The 21,436-nt window shown below is 38.1% G+C and overlaps 2 protein-coding genes across 6 annotated transcripts in view; both read right to left on the reverse strand.

Annotated features, from left to right (window-relative positions):
• The window catches only part of LOC141652852 (uncharacterized), a 30,051-nt gene extending 17,429 nt beyond the window's left edge, over positions 1 to 12,622 (reverse strand). For 2 of the 5 annotated variants that reach the window (XM_074460458.1, XM_074460455.1), the window contains exons 1-6: positions 12,038 to 12,622; positions 10,467 to 10,610; positions 9,537 to 9,656; positions 9,300 to 9,437; positions 8,456 to 8,797; positions 3,489 to 3,738 (exon numbers count right to left, since the gene is read on the reverse strand). In XM_074460458.1, coding sequence (XP_074316559.1) covers positions 3,489 to 3,738; positions 8,456 to 8,797; positions 9,300 to 9,437; positions 9,537 to 9,656; positions 10,467 to 10,610; positions 12,038 to 12,484 — 1,441 coding nt within the window. In that variant the 5' untranslated portion in view covers positions 12,485 to 12,622. Of the gene's footprint in view, positions 1 to 1,138; positions 1,472 to 3,215; positions 3,739 to 8,455; positions 8,798 to 9,299; positions 9,438 to 9,536; positions 9,657 to 10,466; positions 10,611 to 12,037 lie in introns of those variants that run through there. The other 3 variants (XM_074460457.1, XM_074460456.1, XM_074460454.1) reach the window with 3 other exon arrangements.
• A 1,401-nt stretch (positions 12,623 to 14,023) lies between these two features.
• On the reverse strand, positions 14,024 to 18,078 carry LOC141652854 (glyceraldehyde-3-phosphate dehydrogenase, cytosolic-like). The gene is made up of 12 exons (XM_074460459.1): positions 17,984 to 18,078; positions 17,862 to 17,885; positions 16,820 to 16,920; positions 16,598 to 16,713; positions 16,090 to 16,189; positions 15,544 to 15,690; positions 15,404 to 15,464; positions 15,217 to 15,314; positions 14,890 to 15,032; positions 14,684 to 14,767; positions 14,407 to 14,496; positions 14,024 to 14,299 (listed from the first exon to the last, which is right to left on the reverse strand). The coding sequence occupies exons 1-12, from the start codon at positions 17,985 to 17,987 to the stop codon at positions 14,251 to 14,253; spliced, it is 1,017 nt and encodes a 338-aa protein (XP_074316560.1). The 5' UTR covers positions 17,988 to 18,078; the 3' UTR covers positions 14,024 to 14,250.
• Positions 18,079 to 21,436: the final 3,358 nt, after the last annotated feature.

Consider the following 21,436-nt stretch of genomic DNA (forward strand, 5'->3'; position numbering starts at 1 on the left):
AACACTTATTTATTAATATTTATTCATAAAATATTGGTAATTAATGATTTTCGTATCATTGTATGAACAACTTACACGAAATTTGGGTGTTACGGTGTCATTATATAAAAATATATATTAATTTTTTTTACAATGGAATCGGATCGTAGGATCGTAAAATCGTAGGATCGTATTATGATCCCATCTCTAGAAATTTTCAAATTAATAGGATCGTAAGATTCTACAACTATGATAAAATCGTAGGATCCAGGATCGGTCAAGCATTTTTGGATCGTAAAATCGTAGAATCGTTGGATCGAATCGCGATTCTGACAACAATGCCTCTGAGGGCTTTAGTTCACACAATTTATCGCGTGATTAATAACCTACTCTACCTGTTAAGCTCAAGACTTAGCAATTAGCATATATTTAATGAAACATTTAACTAGTCGTTATTTATTTCTGTTAGTGCGGTCACAAATTCTTGTTTAAGACGGGAGTATCACTTGAATCTCAAATAGCATAAATAAGCAAAAACCAACATGCCTAAATATTAGCAAAATATTTGTCCTATTTAGCAGCTAACTATCTATGCAAGCATCAAGTGGAATGTTATTTGTCCTGTTTAATGTTAAGACTAGGGGTGTTAACGAGCCGAGCCGAGTCCGAGCTATATATAATTGCTAATTTTTTGAGTTTTTTTTTTCTTTCGATATTTTCAATAAGAAGGCTCGAAAGTTATATGTAAAAATATTTGGCAAATCATACAAATTCGAGCCGCTCGCGAGCTTTTCGAGTCGAGCCCGCGCTTGCTCGGCTTGACACGTTAAACTCTCGAGCCGAACCCGAGTCCGAGCCCAAGTCAAGCTCGCATGAGCCGATCTTTGACCGAGCCGATCTCGAGTTGTTCGCGAGCTAACTCGTCTCATTAGTCTTAAGAGAAACTAATTGGAGGTAGTTGGTACTAGCTAATAAGTTGACAACCATAGAAACTATTGAAATGACTTGGCATGTTTGAACGATCAAATTTGCACCACTCAGTAAAACTAATCGTTGCTTGGTGAAAGGATATTTTAAAACTTAGGATATTTTTAAATATCCAAGTGTTAAAATGAGACTATAAATAACGCTAGTAAGATTATGTTGATCTCAGAATTAAACTAAATTAACAAACAATGAGCAACTACAACAGTTCTTACAAAACAGTTAAATATTTTCATGAGGTACAAGTAATAATGTTGATATTGTTATTACTAGTCACAATGTTAGTTGCAGTTGTGTCTGAAGACGACACGGTGTTTCTTAACTGCCTCGAGAAGCAACCGACCTTGTACCCGACATCAGAAACTTCATACACCAAACACAACTCTTCATTCCAATCTGTCTTCAACGAGTTGGTTAGGAACCGCAGGTTCCTAAACCCCGCTTACCAAAAACCGTTGGTCATTGTCACGGCTAAGGACGCGTCAGATGTCCAAGCTACGTTGTTCTGCTGCAAAAGGCATAACGTACAATTGAGGGTCCGAGGTGGTGGCCATGACATGGAAGGCACATCTTACATTGCCAACGGAGTGCCTTTTGTTATTCTTGACATGCTCAATATGCGGTCTATTAAAATTAACATTGAGGAAGAGACCGCGTCTATACAAGCAGGGGCTGTCCTGGGCGAGGTCTACTATGCCCTCGCCCAGAAGAGCCGAGTGCATGCCTTTCCGGGAGGGGTGTGCCCTACGGTAGGGGTCACCGGGCACTTTAGTGGAGGCGGGTATGGTAACTTGATGAGGGAATACGGACTATCCACTGACCATGTTGTGGACGCGCTCTTAGTGGATGTGGATGGCAGGGTTCTTAATAGAACATCTATGGGGGAGGATCGTTTTTGGGCCATTAGGGGAGGCGGGGCAGCCAGCTTCGGGATAGTCCTAGCATGGAAAGTAATGCTTGTTCGTGTTCCACCTTTAGTGACTGTCTTTCGGGTGACGCGTACTCTTGAGCAAGGAGCGCCCGAGACCATGTATAGGTGGCAAGAAATAGCCCCAAATCTACCTAAAAAGATTTTCATAAGAGTCCGAGTTACGGTACTCCCCAAAGCCGAGTTGAAATTTTCCTTCATTGGGCTATTTCTCGGATCGACTCAGGAACTTGTCGAGTTATTAGACGAGAAGTTCCCCGAATTGGGATTATCAACCAAGGATTGCAATGAAATGCCATGGGTGAATTCGACTCTATTTTGGGCGGATGCTCCGGTTGGAACTCCAACCCGTTTACGTCGATCGAGAGGCAAGACGAAAAAGTGTCTAGGAAAGTTAAATCAGATTTTGTTGTCGAACCAATACCAAAACAAGGAATCGAGAAAATATGCAAAACAATGTTAAACATGCCAGGATTAGTGATGGAATGGAACCCTTATGGTGGGAGGATGAGCGAGATCCCAGGGAACGAGATTGCGTATCCTCACCGTGCAGGTATTTTGTTCAAGATCGAATACGACTTCAAGTGGTACGAAACCGGGATTGATGTGGATAAGTACCATGTAGAACTGTCAAGGAGTTTTTACAAGTTTATGACACCCTATGTTTCTAAATCTCCAAGGATGGCTTATTTCAACTATAGAGATTTTGACATTGGTATCAATCATGGTAATAAACAAGATACAAATATTACCACTTCTTTTGGGATGAATTACTATGGTAACAATTTCATCAGGCTGATGAAGGTGAAAACAGAAACAGATCCTACTAATTTTTTCAGATATGAGCAGAGTATTCCTCCTACTACTACTCTCTCATAATAACAATGAATGTACTGTGACTATCATTGCCGGCCAATGTATTCAGGAGGCCCTGTTTCAAGTGTAAAGTTGAGGATCGATATACGAATAAGAAACAAAATAATTTAATTAAAAGTTTTCTTTAATATAAAATTCTAACTATGTTCTGGTTGAGGTTGATAAACGTATAAGTTTAACTCATTTCGTATTGGGTTTTGAATGCCTAGGGTCGGGTTTTCCTCAAATATTCTATTCTATTTTCACTAATTGATGGATAAGATTTAATGTTGAGGAAAAAAAATGACGATCTGGGATATAAAAAAAATGAGGTGGAGATTGAAGTGTACTAAAACCTCGGTTTTGACCTTAAATGAAATCTTGCTCATGAATAGAAAATGGATAGGTAATGAAGAGAAAGAAATGGACAGTCTAAAAATAAGGTGGTGGTGAGGCCGACTTATTGAGGTGTTGAAAGTTATTGAGATCGTATTTCGAGGTGGAATCAGTCGCATTTATTACACAACTTATTCGGAGATCAATTCTCATACTGAGATTTAATCTTATGTCGCTACCTAACTACACGTACAAGTCTACAATAACAGAAAACTCGCAAGGGTGGGTTTAATGGCAATTGCAACTCATACTGACTGACTCGTTATCAGGTGAACCATAAAAATAATTCACACAATAAACTTCCCAAAAGCACCTCCATTGCAAATTAAAAGGCCACCTAGGTTACCTTTGTCACGTTGTCTCCATACTTCCGACAGGGTATTCTCATTGCTTAGAAGATTTAGATAATGATCGATGTCGACTCGAGGTCTTCTTGGTACTCGTGATAGAAGTTGAACTTTGCAGTCGTCTACCTCTGAAGTTTGTCTTGTTTCCCCAGTTTCCTTGCAAATGATGTTAACATCTCCAGGGTTCCAACTCCCACGGCTACTCTTCGAATTGATACTTTCTTCTAATTCTCTTTCCCCAGTCATTTCCTATACAATGATCAGGATATACGGTGTTACCACAAGTTGGCATCGGTAATTAAGATTGTATTGTATATTGTTGAATATGACCAGAGAACAAGCAATTTACATACAAGATAATAGAGAATTTACCCTCTAATCTATTTGCTTACATACAACATATGAACAAAGCATTGTGGTGATGTATTGTTTCACACTATCGAGTAATTTCAGACTCAAGTCACTCAAGGTGTAAAATCATAGATTGAAGAGGCGCAGCGAGAAGCTAAAAGGCTGAAACAACAAGGTGTAAGGCGCACGCCTTTTGGATTGTGAGGGGCACTATTTTGGGTAACAATTGTATTTTCCAAACAAAATTTTGGAAAACTAATCCTTCTAAAATATTTTAAGGCTGGCTAGCAATAGCATGTAAAGGAGTAAAAGTTGGGAATAATGGGGCCAAAAAATGACATGATAACTAAAGATCTAGAAACAGAGGGTGTAGAAAGTGCGTAGAAGTGAGCCTCGTTAGCCGAGTTTTATCTAAAAGGCGCACCTCAAATTCCCTAGATGCGTTTTGGCTAGTGTCTAATCCAAGGCGCACCTTAGGCATATTGAGGAATGAGGAGCACTTTTTAAACTAAGCATAAAATATTGTATAACCCCTAAACACTGGAAAAGATGGAAGAGAAATTGCTTAAGTACTAGTATCTTAGTCTTCATCATTAGTACAATAAAGCATGGTATTAAATCCAACGGCGTGATAACTCAATATTTTACGTACTTTAAACCCATATATTATCTCTTATTAGTCGGAATAAATGGATTAAATTAGTATAGTTCACTCATTTTGGAATAAAATAGAATAATAATTGTTTTATGTTAATTAGAGTTAAATCTATACTATTTGTCGGAATTTTGGTACCGCTCTTGTATTGTATATTTTGTACGTCCCGGCCCGAATGAAAACGGAGTGGAAGCAGTGGAACAAAACAAGTCTTGAAACTTGTTGATGTGGCGGGATTTGAGACGGGGCGGGTTGTTGTCGACCTCTTGAAGAGCTTAATTGGGCAATGAGATAGCTTTGCCTTCGGGTTTGCCTTGCCACCGATGTGGTGGCTTCCGGTAAAGGCTCTAGCGGAGGAAGTCGGTCACTAGGAAGTGTGATTAGTGGTTTGTCAACCGACTTCCAAACTCCACTTTTCTTATGAAAAGATAGGAACCGAAAGCCAAATGAAAGCATTTTTCACCGGGTTAGGTATGAAAGCCTTATATAACATGCATGAAAAAACATACCGAGAGCTTACCTATGAATTCTTGTCTAGCTTCAAATATGACGAGAGCAATCTTCATTGCCAAATTACATTTCGCTTGGAGAATGAAACTCGGTGTCATTTCGTCAAAACCTTTGGGGAATTGTTCGGTTTAGAATCGGGAAAAGATGTAGCCCAGAAAGAATTTAACTCAAAAGAAATGTGGACATTTATGACCGGTTTGGTCACATCGGATTCAGTGGCGGACCCAGAAAATTAGTAGCAGGGGGGCACTGAATTTTTTTTTCATATTATCTTTCTTTTTTGGGATGACTTTTTCATATTTTGGAATTTTTTCCCCTAAATTAGTTACACTTATTATATAAGTAAAAGCATTGAAAAATAATTGGTTTCAATAAATAGTGTCTTATTTTGAAAATTTCTCAAAATACATTATACTTCCCTCAACATATTAATAAAAGAAAACAAGCATTGATATACGTGTATAAAGTAAATGTATAGAATTGAATGAAATGGAGGAAGAACCTTTTAAAATAATATATCTTGTACAACATATAATATATTTAAGTACTAAACTATGCATGAAATTCAAGTATTTCAATGGATTGGTAAGTAAATCACTTGAAGGTCAAGGGTTCGAATCATCTAACAACCGATTTTTTCATAATATACACGAAAAAACAATCAAATTACATGGGCTTAGCCCAAAAAACCACCACAAAAATATTAATCACAATGTATATGGGGCAAGAATCGAACCTGAGACACCTTAGACAGAAGACTACTACTCTACGAACTGAGCCATGATAACTTATTGGCTAATTATGATACTTATACATATTTATTTCTGAAACTTACTGGGGTGCACGTGCCCCCCCGGGACCCCCCCTAGGTCCGCCCATGATCGGATTATAAGCGTTTGTCACACAAACATGTCCACCACCCGACATTGAGAACTTGGCATCAATTTATTGTGGGATCTATTTTCGGGAGGAAGGAACCCGACACATTCATTCAAAGAGAATTGACTATTCTAGGTGCTTACTTGAATCCACAACGGCTCCGCCGTTTTGTGCAAAATATGTTGTTGACCATATTGTGAAGCATAGTCTTGCTCGTGACCGAGAGATTGCATCCATTCACATAGGCGGGATTATAACTTACATTGCCAAGAAATACAACGAAAACTTCATGGGGGAAGGTTTGACGGAAGTTCCGGGCAATACTCTTCTCGACCTAGACTTTTCTAAGTCTAGGTGGCTCACTTGGGATCATCATAAGAAAAGTGGAGTTTGGAAGTCGGTTGACAAACCACTAATAACACTTCCTAGTGACGACTTCCTCCGCTAGAACCGAGCCTTTACCGGAAGCCACCACATCGGTGGCAAGGCAAGTTCCAAAGCAAAGCTATCTCATTACCCAAGTGAGCTCTTCAAGAGGTTGACAACAACCTCTCCGTCTCAAATCCCGCAACATCAACAACAAGCTTCCACAAGCTATATCTCCATCCCTTCTTATCCTTTCCCTTACAAAGATGGCGACAACATTGAACCTAATGATCACTCTAGTGTGGGGATATTGGAGGACATACGAAAGAGTGTATGTGATGGTCGGGTTGGGTTGACCTTATACCCTTATACCCTTTATACTACGACTTGGCTCAAAGAGACCGAATTGATCCTTCCGGGGCCCCTTCCTTCATGGGCCAAGCCGGAGTTGTTATTCCCATCACGAGGAGAGGGTAGTGGCAACCAAGATATGGAGGTGAATGGAAATGAAGAAAGGGAACAAGTTGAGAATGAGAATGATGAAGAATAAGAAGTGAATGAAAATGAGGAAGGAGTAAATGACAAAGACAATGAAGAAAGTGACGAAGAAAATGAAGAAAGTGAGGATGAAGTGAGTGAACAAGAAGATGGGAATGGGGATGAGGATAGTGACAAGAGTGGAGATGATGATCCGGAGTACGATGGCTCCGAGTAGGTGGCTTGGTGGCTTGGTGAGCACCTCTATCATTTGTACATAAGTATGTATCCCTTTCCTCTCTTTTCTTATTGGTGAGCACCTCTATCATTTGTACATATGTATCCCTTTCCTCTCTTTTCTTATGTTTCATTAGCATTCTAGTTGCATATCTAGCTTGCATTCATTTAGTATAGTGCATTTAGCTTAGTTGCATTTAGTTTACATGCATTTAATTAGCTTACACTTAGCATTGCATATCATGTAGTAATAGTTCATGCATCGTATTTACATTTCCACTAAATCAAAATACAAAAAAATTAAAAAACAAAATTTTCAAAAGACATGTCTTTTAATTTGGTTTAATCCCTACATGTGTTCCTTCTTGGGTGAGTAGTCCTTTAACTAGGACTCGATTAACCAGAACATGAGTGATTTATTTGATTGATTCCTACAAAAATAGTAGAGGATTGATTTGTTGTATTGGTCTATTGTGGGTAATGTTGGTTTGTAACTCTTGTCCATCGACGAAAGTTGGTTAGGTCGGAAATCGGGTACACATTTTAGACCTTTTGCTAACCTAGGTTAAGACCGAAAGGGAGAACCAAGGGAGGGCACCTCCAAACTTCTGTTTGAATTCGACCTTCGAGAGAAGGAGTTGGATGACCCGGAAATGATGAGGGCTTAATGGACTTAGGTGATGGTAGGATACCTTGGGAAAGTGCACGTTCCTAGGGTAGTCGGGCTTCTACCTAAGGATTCTGACCTCCGAGACCGAAAGGGAAAGGGAGGAGGGTTGGGCGATCTAGTGTCCTAATGCGAACCCGAGAGGGAGGTGTTAGGCAAATTAGAGTCATCTCCTCCTTACATATCGCCCCAATAGCTAGTCAAAAGGAATCATGACGATAAATACGAATTGTTGGTGGGAAATCGGGTCCTAGGCTTTCTTAATTATTGAATTACATCTTTTACCTTCACTATCTCATATTCATATCTAATCTAGTCGCATTTCATTCTAGTTAGTTTAGTTGTCAATTAAAAAAACCAAAATCAAATATTGCCGACTCAGCTAAGCATATAGCTAGAATAGACTTATTATTGCATAACAAGCTCCCCGTGAATCGACCCTCAAGTGCTACTACAACATCGTACACTTGCGGGTTTTTTAAAATAATCACCACGGCGCAACATTGAAACACAAATATTTTGTAAAGGTTTCCACAACAACTGCATTTTACCGCAGTTTGACAAGATATTGATCCGTTTTAGCAAGATTAGCCTGCGACATCTAATTCCAGACCATGAACAAAAACAAGATTTACAACTAAGCCGAAAAGTAAAGCATTCTAATAACCAAGATCACACATATCCGTTTGAATCTTTAGCTATGTTCTTTAATATCCCTCCACGTAATAGAAGACAGAATCAAAATACAATCAATGCATCAGACAGCATAAACCACAATAAAGCAGGATATATAAACGAGATGAACAAACAGCAGAAAACATTACCTCCAGACCATCCAGTAGAACAGTTTTTGGGGTTGCTGGATGTTGCTTTATATCATCCCCTATAAGGGGAGGGCTAGCACCCATCCCCCATTTCAACGACGGAAGAGCTGGACCATCCATCTCGCGTGAGCAAAAATCGGTTCTCACTGGATTCCTAAATGACTCTATATCTCTGTGTTGCATCATTGGCTGTATTGTCCATCCAACAACGGAACTTGTATCACTCCTTTCACCATCAAATGATGAAATGTCAGACTCTTCAACACTAGAAATGAAGTCTTCAATGATTTGCTCAGCTTCTTCAAACACTTGCCTAGGCACCCTGGTTCTATCAGTACTTCTCTGGAAATAATAGAGAGATTATAATCAAATCAAAGTCTACATTTACTCATCCTATTTATATTGTCCCATTTGACTTTGTCAAACAATGTTCACATCGGTCTTCAACCGATATTTTTATGACAATATCAATAGTTAACAACAACAACAACATCAGAGCCTTAATCCCAAAATGATTTGGGGGATATCAATAGTTAACAATATTTTAAAATAGTAATATGAAAATAGCTGTTCACATATATACCAAAGAATGACAAATTTTACATCGTATCACTATTAATATTTGGAGAAATAAATGGTCAAAGTTAACAACAGTTAACCACTAAAGTCAAATTGACAATTAACTGAAATGGGAGGTAGTGATACACAGAGGATAACATTAAAAGGAATTTAAAAGACCAATGAGGGTAACTGCCAGAAATGTGGCTACAAATGAAGATAATTAGACAGATCTCGGGAACTCTCAAGGGGGCAATGGTTAAACAGAATGTAGAAGACCGTCTACCTTTCTTCCTCGTTTTATTTTAGCAGAAGAAGCTTCTTTGGCATTAGGATCCAAATCTACAACAATTTTCTTGAGCTCTTTACCACGCTCCTCTTCCAATATTATTTTAGCACGGAGCTCCTCTTGACGCTTTTCAGACTGAAAAAATGCATAAAAAATGTTCAATCATAATCACATCTTAAGTAGTTTGCTGACACTACCCAATTATAACAAAAGAAATTCTTTATGTAGAATTACCTCTTCCAGCTTCGTCTTGTAATTTTTTCTGATAGTAGAAACAGTCTTAAGAACATCAGAGTCTGCTAACTGTCGGCTATCATTAACAGCCAAGCCAGGCAACTTATTAACATCCTTCAGCTGTAAATATATAGATAGAATGTTCTTTAGTATACATAGAAAACCAAAAGAAGGTGAGGCAGATGCAGCCTAATGCCCTAAATGACTCCCTTCCCCCAGGTTCCTCAGTATCTTTTTCCAACCCAAAGAAAATCCAAAAAAATCTCCTTGTCGAGGGAAGAGGATGCTCGCATTCCATTGTTAGTCACTTAAGTCTCATGGTCATAGCCAAATAACAGCCATTGTTCACTTCATCAGCAGTTAACGTAGATGATGATGTGGTGTTTATGGTAGGTGTCTAAGAGGAACTAGGCTAAAAAAGTGGCATATGGAGCGGTTTTGAGCGCAAGAATCGAGGAATTCCACAATTCCATTTCATTGAGCTAATTAAGCGCTTCTGGAAATCTTAGAACAAAGTTTTCATCAAGCCAATTAGGAGAAGAATAAGTCAAGACTTCGGAGGCCCAAAGAAAGGTCAAAGGAAGTCCAAGACCACGGGTCAACGGAAGTTAAGGCAAGGGAGTGAACAGAGTGAAGACATGAAGGCAGTCGCTAGGAGCGGCGGCTTACGCCCATGCGCTGGCGCAGAATTTTGAAACCTGGCATAATCGTGGGCTTTTACCTTCTTTAGTATACATAGAATGTTGTATTAGGTGTTAAATCATTTTTCATTTAGTCATTGTTGGACGCATATTATCCTAGGGTTTTGTGTTAGAGAATTGTATGTGATCATCTATAAAACCATAAACAAAAATAAAGTGATTTTTCTGAACATGGGAACAAGCATTAACAAATCATAAGAGTGAGAAAATAAGAGATAGATACACGTACAGAGTAACCATCACGTGGCCTCAATAAATCTTTCTGGCTATTGCCTCGCCTCAGTGCTCTCTGCTGATTTACAGATGTAGGTTTTTGTACAGGTTTCTTTTGTGTAGCGTCAGCACAACTTCTGCTATTCTGAAAGTGGTCATTCTGTAGAAACAAAAGTGTAACCTTCAGAAAGTCGAGCATTATCACTATAATACATAACAGCAACTAACAAGAATAGTTCACTATATTACATAGACATCAGTTTGAAACTTTGAGAAGGGGAAGAAGCACTGTTGCAGGGACTGTACAGTACACAGCAAAAAGTTCCTAACCAAAGCCATAATGCTGTTTGCATCAGGTTTACTGCCAATCATAGAATGCATTGATGAAGAAGCGCCAAACATGGGGTCTGGGGACTATTAGTGCCGGAAGACATAAAATAGCTACTGAAGGATGTGCGAAATTAACATGACTACCTGTAGGATTCTACTGTTAACTTTTATCAGCTGTAAAACTACAGATCAGACCACCTTTAACTTACATAAACATACAGTAAAATATAGGCATCGCCCTACTGTCTGATATTTGTTAGTTTCGCCACAAAAAAGTTCACTTTGTCACAACTTCCATCCATTTTTATTATCCTTGTTTAACTTTAGTGATCAACTTAGCACCCTACCGTCCTACACTATGTTAAGTATCACAACTTCACAAGATTTTTCATTTACTCGTCTATTAAAATCCTAGCAAGGCCTTGTTGGGATGGAGGTAATTACTAATTATAGAGAAAGGGAGGCGGCGTGGGAAAGGGATACAAATTTCATTATTTGGTGAGCAAACGTAGGACTAGGACGGCAATGGAGGGATCCATTTCCCCTCCTGCAAGACTAATCAAAATCCATTCTCTCCATCCTCTCCTCCCATTTCTTCCCCAAATGTTATGCAAACAAAACCTAAGTTCATTCAACTAGTCCTTCATACTTTGTTTGGAGTGTAGCATTTGGAGGGAAACGGAAGGGAGGGAGACAAATATGGTTCCATTTGCCGTTCTTCAAACCAAATCAAAATCTCTCAAACTTGTATGTACCTAGCCAAACCATTGGAGAACCCGTGTTCCAACATATATTCTAACAGTCCGTCTCATTATAGATGAACACTATCCGTCTATAGTTATAGACGGATAGGGTCTCTCACAAATTAAAGTGGGTAGTGAAGTAGGGGTATCCATTTTCCACCCACTTGCACTACCCACCTTAATTTGTGAGAGGGACACTATCCGTCTATAACTATAAACGGATAGTGTCCGTCTATAATGAGAATTTGTGATATTCTAATTAAATCAGTAATACACAAACTGAACCACATTAACATTTCGCAGCTATACAAAATACTGAATTAACTAGTTTACCAGACTTACTCAAATGGCTTTCAATAACAATCAATCATTAATCTTTTTTCAAATAATCCCACAATTCATCAATTAACAGGTAAAAAATCAAAGTACTATTTCCGTCCCAGTCATTTGTTTACCTTGATTAAAATACCATCACAAAAGAATAAAAAAGATAAACAAATAATTGGGTAATCACCTCGGAATCGGACAATATGGAGTAAGTTCTTGAAGCCACAGAAAGCGAACGCCGTCTTCTCAAATTACTGTTATTATTACTATTGTTATTATTGTTATTGTCATTACTACGCCTGGATACGGACCGGGACCGTCCTCTCGTATGTGAAACCGTCTCATAATCATCGTCCCTAACACTGGGGTCGGAATGCAAGAACATGTCAATGGCGAGATCATCGAGGCTAATCTCCGGAAACTCCGCCCCTCGGTCTGAATTGACGAATTTACCCCTCCGACTCGCTGACGACGGTGGACATACTGACCTAGACCGCCGATGTTGTCGAGTTGATGAATTCGAGGATGACGGCCGCGATTGATTTGAGTTTGAATTTGAATTTGAGTTTGAAGTGGAAGTTGAGTCTCCTTCGAAGATTCGGCGCGTGGTTGACTTAAACGCAGCTGTAGCCATAAAAAAATGGAGAGAGAGGTCAGAGGAGTAGAATGTTTATTGAAGAAGGAGCAAAGAGAAATGGGAGATTGTGTGTGTGTTTATCTTTCTGGGGGAGAGAGTGAATAGACGGGAAGCTGACTGGTGTTGAAACTGAAACTGAAAGCAGTCCGTCTTGCTTAAGACCGCCTTATTTCAGACCGTAATAAGACCTCTCACGAGTGAGAAGCACATGGGTGGTGGGACATCCCAATGTGCTTTCCCACTCACACCCTAAAATGGGTTTTTTATGAGAGGAAATGGTATCCGTCTGACTATTTCAGACGGATACGGCGGTCTGAAATAAGAATTTGTGGAAAGTGAAATGTTGGTGCAAGATTTGATGACGTATCCAGGGGCAGACAAATGGATCAACCGGGTCATGTTTTGTCGGATGGGGCGATCTTCGAGCATGGGTCGCTTTTGATCGAGCCACTTTCTCAAGTGAATGATTATGATTATCGTGAGAGAGGTATTTCAATAAGTTTACTGAGAGATTAATTTACAATTTTAAGAAAAAATGTTTTAATAAAGATAGTGAAGTAGATACAAATCCTGATTAAATATAAAATTAGTACATTTATTATGTAAATAGGTACGAAATTACTAGGCACGATCAATAACAAAAGGGTCACGAAATACAAATAAAAGGATACGGAAAAGTGGTCTCTCAACAACATATTGAAATACTGTTTCTCCAAAGTTTTAGGACCAATACACTTTTCAAATTCATTATCTTTATTATTCAATTGTAAATAGGCTTTCATCATTATTCATCATCTTTTATTCAATTATGGACCATAACAAAGCGTTTTGCTTGTGACGGCCGCTATCCGTCACAAGCTTATAACGGATAGTGATCCTCTCATAATATTCAAGTGAAAGGGTAAGTGGGGCGCTTCATATTCGTCCCACTTTCCCTCCCACTTGCAAGTGTGTGAGAGGCCACTATCCGTCACAAGTCCGTCACAAACTTGTGACGGATAGTGTCCGTCAGAAATGAGAAATTGTCGGACCATAAACCCTTGTCAAATAGGCAAATAATTAAATTATCTAATTTTAATCTCAATTAACACACAGACTCCCTAACCTAACTACATTTTCACACTAGATGCCTCATGCCTCCTGATTCCTAAATAATAGAGTGAGTTAATTAAAAACACAACTACTCAAAACTGAGATGCTAAAGTGCCCCAATCGCCACACAAGCGTCAAGCTAATGAGACGCTAAAGTGGCACACAAGACATGAACAACATCCCCCTCTCCATTTCTTTTTAGGAAATGGAAAGGATCTCCACTCAATTCCCAAACGAATTCCAGCTACTTGTAACAAGCGATTCAAAATTAAGACACGAAGTTTAAACATCGCACAGTCCATGGACATTGTGCACCGAAAGATCAAGGTCAAAACCACGGAAACACGAAGGGATTCGTAGCATTACTAATCCCAATATTCCCAAGGTCAAAACCATGGAAACAAGAAGCGATTCGTAACATCAACAACTCCAAACGCAGAAAAATAAACGGTCAAGAGTATCACAATCTTATATTAACTCAATTTCAGAGTGCAAAAACCTCTTTTTCTAATAAAACACAAGGGAATTAAGACAACCATCCAACTTGACAAAACTAATACGCTAATCGAAATACAAAGATCACTGTTAATGAACGCTCCCAAGATTTATTCTAATCATTAACCATCTCCTGATATCACGGATGAACGCTCTGAAGAACGCAAACAAGCAGCTTACTGGCAGGTCTTGTGGATGTGAGCAATCAAATCGACCACACGGGTACTGCACAAAAAAGGTTATGAATTATACACCTGAGGCAAGTAGGCAAGCAATAGCAAAGACAAATAAGTACTCCGTAACAAACTTGGAAAGGATAAGAGATCAATTACCTGTAACCCCATTCGTTGTCGTACCATGAGACAAGCTTAATGAAGTTGTCATTCAAGGCAATACCGGCCTTGGCATCAAAAATGCTTGACCTGTTTTAAGGAGAGCATCCATTAGTTGGTTAATCAGTGAGCTGATTTTAAGGCGATCTCGTATGTAATCCTCATTTAGTTATAAGGTTTGTGGCCTTTGTGGGTTGATCTCGTATGTAGAACCGTCTCATTAAAGCTAGTCGGCTGAGGAAGTTGGGTGTCATGAAGTTAGGGAATCAAATAATACCTGTTGTCACCAACAAAGTCGGTGGAGACCACATCATCCTCGGTATAGCCCAAAATTCCCTTCAACTTGCCTTCAGATTCTTCCCTGATAATCACCAGAGCAAAGTGATAAGGCATTTCTTTTTGCTATTAAATTGGAATACATTCCCTTTATGATAAAGACAGCCTATATACTTGCGTCCCGATTGTCGCAAGTTTTTGACTTACTTGATGGCGGCTTTCACTTGTTCGTAGGTTGCAGACTTCTCGATTCTGACAGTAAGGTCGACAACAGAAACATCAACAGTGGGGACACGGAATGCCATTCCAGTTAACTTTCCGTTCAAAGCTGGCAACACCTTTCCAACAGCCTACAGAAATACATTTGAACGGAATTTAGCGGAAGCATATACACTACCAGTAAGTGTCCAGTGAAAATTTCTTATTGCAGAACATAACACACATCCTTAACAGAATTAGTAGGTCAACAGTGTAGTGATTAGGCACGACTAACGAGTTTTAGACAGACAAAGTATTGTCGAAATGGGAATATACCTTAGCTGCCCCGGTGCTGCTGGGGATGATGTTGAAGGAAGCAGCCCTTCCACCTCTCCAGTCCTTCATTGATGGACCATCAACAGTCTTTTGTGTAGCTGAAGACAGCAGCACAGCTCAACACATTAGAAGCAAAAAACAAAAAAAAGTTAGGTAGAAACAAAAGCATTTGTCACAGCAAACCCACCAGTGATGGAGTGGACAGTAGTCATTAGACCCTCAACAATGCCGAACCTGTCATTGATAACCTACAACAACCGACAAGAGCAACAATCAGTATTCAAACCCATGAAAAACATCCACGCTAACACAAGTTAGAGAACAAACCTTGGCCAAGGGAGCAAGGCAGTTGGTGGTACAGCTGGCATTGGACACGATGTTAAGCTCGGGCTTGTATTCATGTTCATTAACACCGACAACAAACATAGGAGCATCTTTGCTAGGAGCTGAGATGATAACTTTCTTAGCTCCACCCTGCAACACAGAATAATTTAGCTTAAGCTACTCATAGGGATTCAATAACAACAAACCACTAAATCAGCTCCGATACAAAAAAAGGTAAACATTCTCCCACAATTACGGAAAAATACTATCCACAAAAACACAAGCCTAAGCCTGAGAAGAATTCGGAAGGTATTACAGGAATTCCTAAAGGCTTTGATAATTGATAATTAGATTGTGAATCAGTTTTAAATAGAGATATTAATCTACACAAATTTTGATTAAATTGAGAATTCAGAATCAGACAACAGAGAAGAAAAACTACCAAATCCGCAGACAATCGAGCATTGAAAATAACTGGTACCACGATTATGTAAGCAACAAATCAGATTAAGAACGCACACAAACACTATGAATAAAACACATTTATACCTTCAAGTGAGCAGCAGCCTTGTCCTTGTCAGTGAAGACACCAGTAGACTCAACAACATAGTCAGCTCCAGTCTGACCCCATGGGATCTCCTCTGGGTTTCTGCAATCAAACACAATATGACGGAACCAATGAGATACATCCTACACCAAACTATCCAGGGAAAACTGGGAAACTTTTACGAAACTAGAACATATTCTGTATAATATGTTATCTCCAGTTCTAAACAACATAAGCAATCTCATATACTCCCTCTATCCCGATCATTTGTTATCCTTTTCCATTTTGGGGTGTCTAAATGAGCAATTTGATTATTCATGCTCAATTTGTTCCACTTGTCATTTAGTAATTGGCCCCCTCCCTTTTCCTTGGTCTTTGTGCCAAAACCAAAGACAACAATGGTCTTTGTGCCAAAACCAAAGACAACAATTGACCAGGACGGAGGGTTAACACAAATAGCAAACAGCATATATAACTGCCAGAATTCAGTAGTAAAAAGGCGAACAGCACCTGTTACCAAAGACAGTGACAGCCTTGTCGCCGAAGAGAAGAGTCTTCTCATCCTTGACCTTGATGTCATGGTGCTTCCATTGACCATGAACACTGTCATACTTGAACATGTAGGTCTGCCACACGCAAAAACAAAGCATCCAAATTAATAACACCACAAACTGTAGGACATGGTACAAAACAATAAAGCAACAATAATGTGTTGAAACAAACAATATGTACCATGTATTCGGTAGTGATGAAAGGGTCATTGATGGCAACAAGCTCACAATCCTCCCTTTGCAGAATAACTCTAGCCACAAGACGGCCAATCCTTCCAAATCCTACATAACATTATAAATTTTTCTCAATCAATTCCAAACGGAACGAGAAACTTACCGGAATATATTCAATTGGGCTTAATTGCACATCAAGCATAACTAATTGGGCTAAATTGCACTAATAGAAAGACATGGGCTAAATTTGCACATAGTGTCAAACGTATGGGGCTTATTTGCCACTTCCCCGCAATTTCAAACAAAATAAAAACAGTTGTAGGCATGCAACTAATTCAAAAATAAAAGCTCCTACACAATACTTTCTCCGTCTCCATCACTTGTTTACCATTACAAACGGAGTATTATAAAAGCACCTCTATAGACGAATAACAATACATCTACGAATACATTGAAGCAGCAGATTCAATTTCGGATGTTAATGTTACAACAAGCGAATTTAATACGCTTAAATCGTTTAAAAAACACATCAATTAAATCATACGGAATCTAATACAGCTATACTATACATTTGTACTACTGATCATTTTTCATAAAATTAAGAAACAATCAAAACAGAATTTACTGCTCAAAATAACAAGATTTTCTTTACAAACGGAAACAGATCAACAATACGCTTTCAATGTCCAATTTTTACTCTTAATCCTTTTTAGGAAAAAACCTTAAAATTTCTGACATACGAGAAATTCGCCGTATTCTCTGGAATGTTCCATAGTGTTTTTAATACGAGAAATTCGCCGTATTAGTAAATATCAATACATACTATGTTCATCAACGAGGTGCGAAAAAAACACTACTCCTTCAGTTTTACACTTTGTGAAGACGGATGAGTATTTTAATCAAAGTTAAACAAATGATTTGTATTTCTCGTATAAAAATAGATAAAACTAATGAACAGAGATCCTAAAAACACGAAATCATAATCAACAACAATACAATCATAGGAAACATATACGGAGTGTAAATAAATGAGAAAACGAGAAAATTACCGTTGATTCCGATCTTAATAGGTGCTGTAAATGATCAAAACAATCAGAACAAGTAAATTAGTAAAAGATTATTAACATGTACGGTAAATTGAAAATATGTACAGAAGGGAGAGAAGAATTACCCATGGTAAAATAAAGGATGAGGGTGAAAACAAGGAATTAGAGAGATGTAGAGAGAGTGTAGAGAGAGTGAAAATGAGTATGAGAGTGAATGAATGAGAGAGGGGTTTGAGGTTTGTATTTAAAGGGATGACTGAGCCCATTGGTTACCTTCCAAACCGGTTATTTTACTGGCGGAATATTCGATGAAAAGGGTATTATTGTCTATTCCATAAATTGCTTTCTTGCATCACAATTTATGTACCATAGTTTAACTGTTTTTCTATTGTGTATTTTTAGAAGTTAATTTGATAAAAAAAAATTATAACATTCTCTTATAAGAAATATGTAGAAAATCTTTTTCACTATAGTTATTAAATTAAAATAATTTTGTAAATCTTTTTTTATTAGCTTCTTAATTAATGTGTAGCCTTAAATGACACGTTAGAAATTCTATTAAGCTATTTTTATTGGGTCATGCTCATTCATGTACATGATTTACTCAATCATGAACACAATTTACAATTTTATCCCTCCCATTTCTAAGATTTTACAGTTTTGTTCCTAATTCAATTTCCTCCCTCAACCTTTCAACCACCATACAAACACCACCAAGCGCCACCTTCCGCACCACCCCTCTTACACGCACTCTCATGCTAGATACTCCGACAAAATCGACAGTCCTCCCATGCCCTGCTAAAATAAACATTAACAAATAAAACAACCACCACCTCTCTCTCTTCCACCCCTGCCACCACCACCATCCGTACGGCCCTACCCCGTATCTGACGCCCTTGCACGACTGACCACCCTTTCAATGTCAACGTCAACGTCCGACCTGTGCCCCTCCCTCCCTGCCACCCCTAAACTAATTTTTTAATAAACCCTAATTATTTTTTTAACCCTAATTCGATTTACACCTACTTAATTGAATCACAAAATTGATGTTTGATGGATGGAGTTTGAATTATTACTTGGTTAGTATGAGAATTACAATTTCTAATTGAGAAATTTGGTGAAATTTTGGCCAACTTTGATAGATAGAGGAAGAGAGAGTTATTTTCTTCTGATTTTTGATAAAGGGCAATGAATGGAAAAATTATGGCAAAATGTCCATGAATAAGTAAAACATGTCCATGAATGAGCAATGACGTTTTTATTTAGTTAAGTTTAAATTAGTTTAAATTAATTAAGTTAAATTCAGGTAAAGTTTGTTACGATTTAGTTAAGTTGGATTGATTTAATTACATTGAGTTTATTTAAGTTATGCTAAATTAATTATGAAGTTATTTAAGTTAATTGGTTTTAATTGACTTCTGACTTAGATGAGAGGTTACAAGTTCAAGTCTTTGGAGCGGCCCCTTGCCAAAATGGCAAGAAAAGGCTTGCCTCTATTACACCCTTGTGGTGGACTTCTCGGACCCTCGCCTAGCGAAGATGCCTTCGTGCACTAGACTGCTCTTCTAGTTGATTAAAGTTTAATCAAATTAGCTTAACTTTAAGCCAAGATAACTAAGTTTAATTCATTTTAATTTCGTTAGATATTTTTAATAAAATTAACTTAACTCAATGTTTATGACACAAATTTGGGTAGTGTGGATGACGTGACATACGTCCATTTGTCACGGGAAAAAGGGTAACCGGGAGAAACGGTGGGTGATTGAGATGTAAAGAGGTGGGCGGTCTTCTTTTGAAGTGCCATATGTCTCATAAAATGAAGGACAATTGTGATCACAAGGTTTACATGAGTTGCCCTTTCTTTTTTACCAAGATATCTAAAATAGTTATGTTGAACAAGAAACAAATCTCGACCCATATTACTTTCCTTCTAGAATTTTCGAATACTAATTTTCTTGACTGTATCATTTGTTCTCTCATATTCCGAGTAATTTATATACTTGCCTTTTAAGATGATTAATTGATTGATTTTCATTCCATAAAACTTTATATTTGTGAAATTTGTTAAGATGTACTCCATATTTCAAGATAATTAATTTTCATATGTAATCTACCGAAAACGATAGCCTGAACACTTTGCAAACGTAGATGTATAGAACAAATCTACTCATATACTTTGTGTAGATGGAGTATTCATTTTTTTGATAAAACAGATTCAAATACTATTATACTAACACATTGTGATAATAGACAACACATTGCATTTCCTAGACAACTACCATTTGGTAGCTATTTGACCCGTCTTAACGTTTAAAAACGGATAATTTTCGCCCTAAACAAAAATTTGTGCAGTAGACATGGGTTTTCTTGATTCTGGTCTGAGTAGGTTGAATAATCTTATTAGTGCGTAAAAGTGATTACTAAAATATCTTATTCGTCCCACTTACCCTCCCACTTACATTTGTGTGAGAAGGCTACTATCCGTCACAAGCGAGTGACGGATAGTGTCCGTCACAAATGAGAAATTGCCTAAAATAAAATGGGTGGCGGACTGGTGAGTGCGGGACGGTCTGACTTGTGAGTTGTACATTATTGAAGCAGGCAGTCAAGAAGGCATCTTGAGTTGCATGGGACATTCTTCATTTCTGTGGTGATTTCAAAGGAAACGGTTACTATCATGTCATTTGACCATTTGTAAAGATCAATAGCCATTTTTATAGGCTATTTTATGCAACCATAGGAATCTTTTTTTTCTTTTCTATTTTATTCAATTATTTAACGTAGTTGATCATTGAGTTTTTACTCTTTCATATACTCTTTTCCATTATTTTTCCACATTATGCCCTTTGACTAGAATCAAAAGAAAAAACTCTCTAATTATCTCCCTCAAATTAATCAAATCCACAAAAGTGATCGAATCCGTCAAATTATACAATTATAGATGCTAATAATTCTCGTATCGATCAAGTAATAATCATTCTAATTCTTAATTTTTATTAATTATATTATATCAAATTGAGGAATTGCTTTACACTAATTAAATTAGGGTTTGTTTAAACTGTCGCCGGTAAATTAAATTTACCGGTATCATAAAGTATATACTACAATCTACAGTAAGGATTTTGAGTTACAAATCAGCAATACATTAAACCATAAAGGTATATCCAAGAGTAGTGTTCAGCCATTGTAGTTCAACGGATTCGTTTCTTTTTTCTTTTTCTTTTTTCAATTTTGTTACAGGTTTTGTGGTGGCATCGGAGGAGATGGACGATGAGTACACTGTCCGGGGTGGTCCGGTGGTGTTATTTATGTCGCCGTCTCGATGGTGGCAGAGGGTGTTTGGGTTGTGTTAGGGAAGGGGATATATGTGACGGGAAGTGGATCTGTGAGATTGTTTGATGGCCGGTTTGAGGAGGTCATTAAGACCCACCAATGGTACAAGGGAGGTGGCGGTGAGGGTGGTGGATGGTGGTTGACGGGTAGTGGTGGTTGGTTGGTGATAGTTGGAGTGAGAAAAGAGTAGACGAAAAAGATAGAGAGAGAAGGAAAGAAGGGTAAAATGAAAATCATTAAAATAA

The sequence above is a fragment of the Silene latifolia genome, chromosome 4 (assembly GCF_048544455.1).
Source record: "Silene latifolia isolate original U9 population chromosome 4, ASM4854445v1, whole genome shotgun sequence".
Lineage (NCBI taxonomy): Eukaryota > Viridiplantae > Streptophyta > Magnoliopsida > Caryophyllales > Caryophyllaceae > Silene > Silene latifolia.

What these genes read in the sequence shown, in the direction of transcription:
- LOC141652854 (XM_074460459.1), bottom strand. An exon ending in GCAGCACCGGGGCAGCTAAG is followed by an intron (nt 15,033 to 15,216) that starts GTATATTCCCAT and finishes GTATTTCTGTAG; the next exon opens with GCTGTTGGAAAGGTGTTGCC. An exon ending in GACTTTGTTGGTGACAACAG is followed by an intron (nt 14,497 to 14,683) that starts GTATTATTTGAT and finishes TCCTTAAAACAG; the next exon opens with GTCAAGCATTTTTGATGCCA.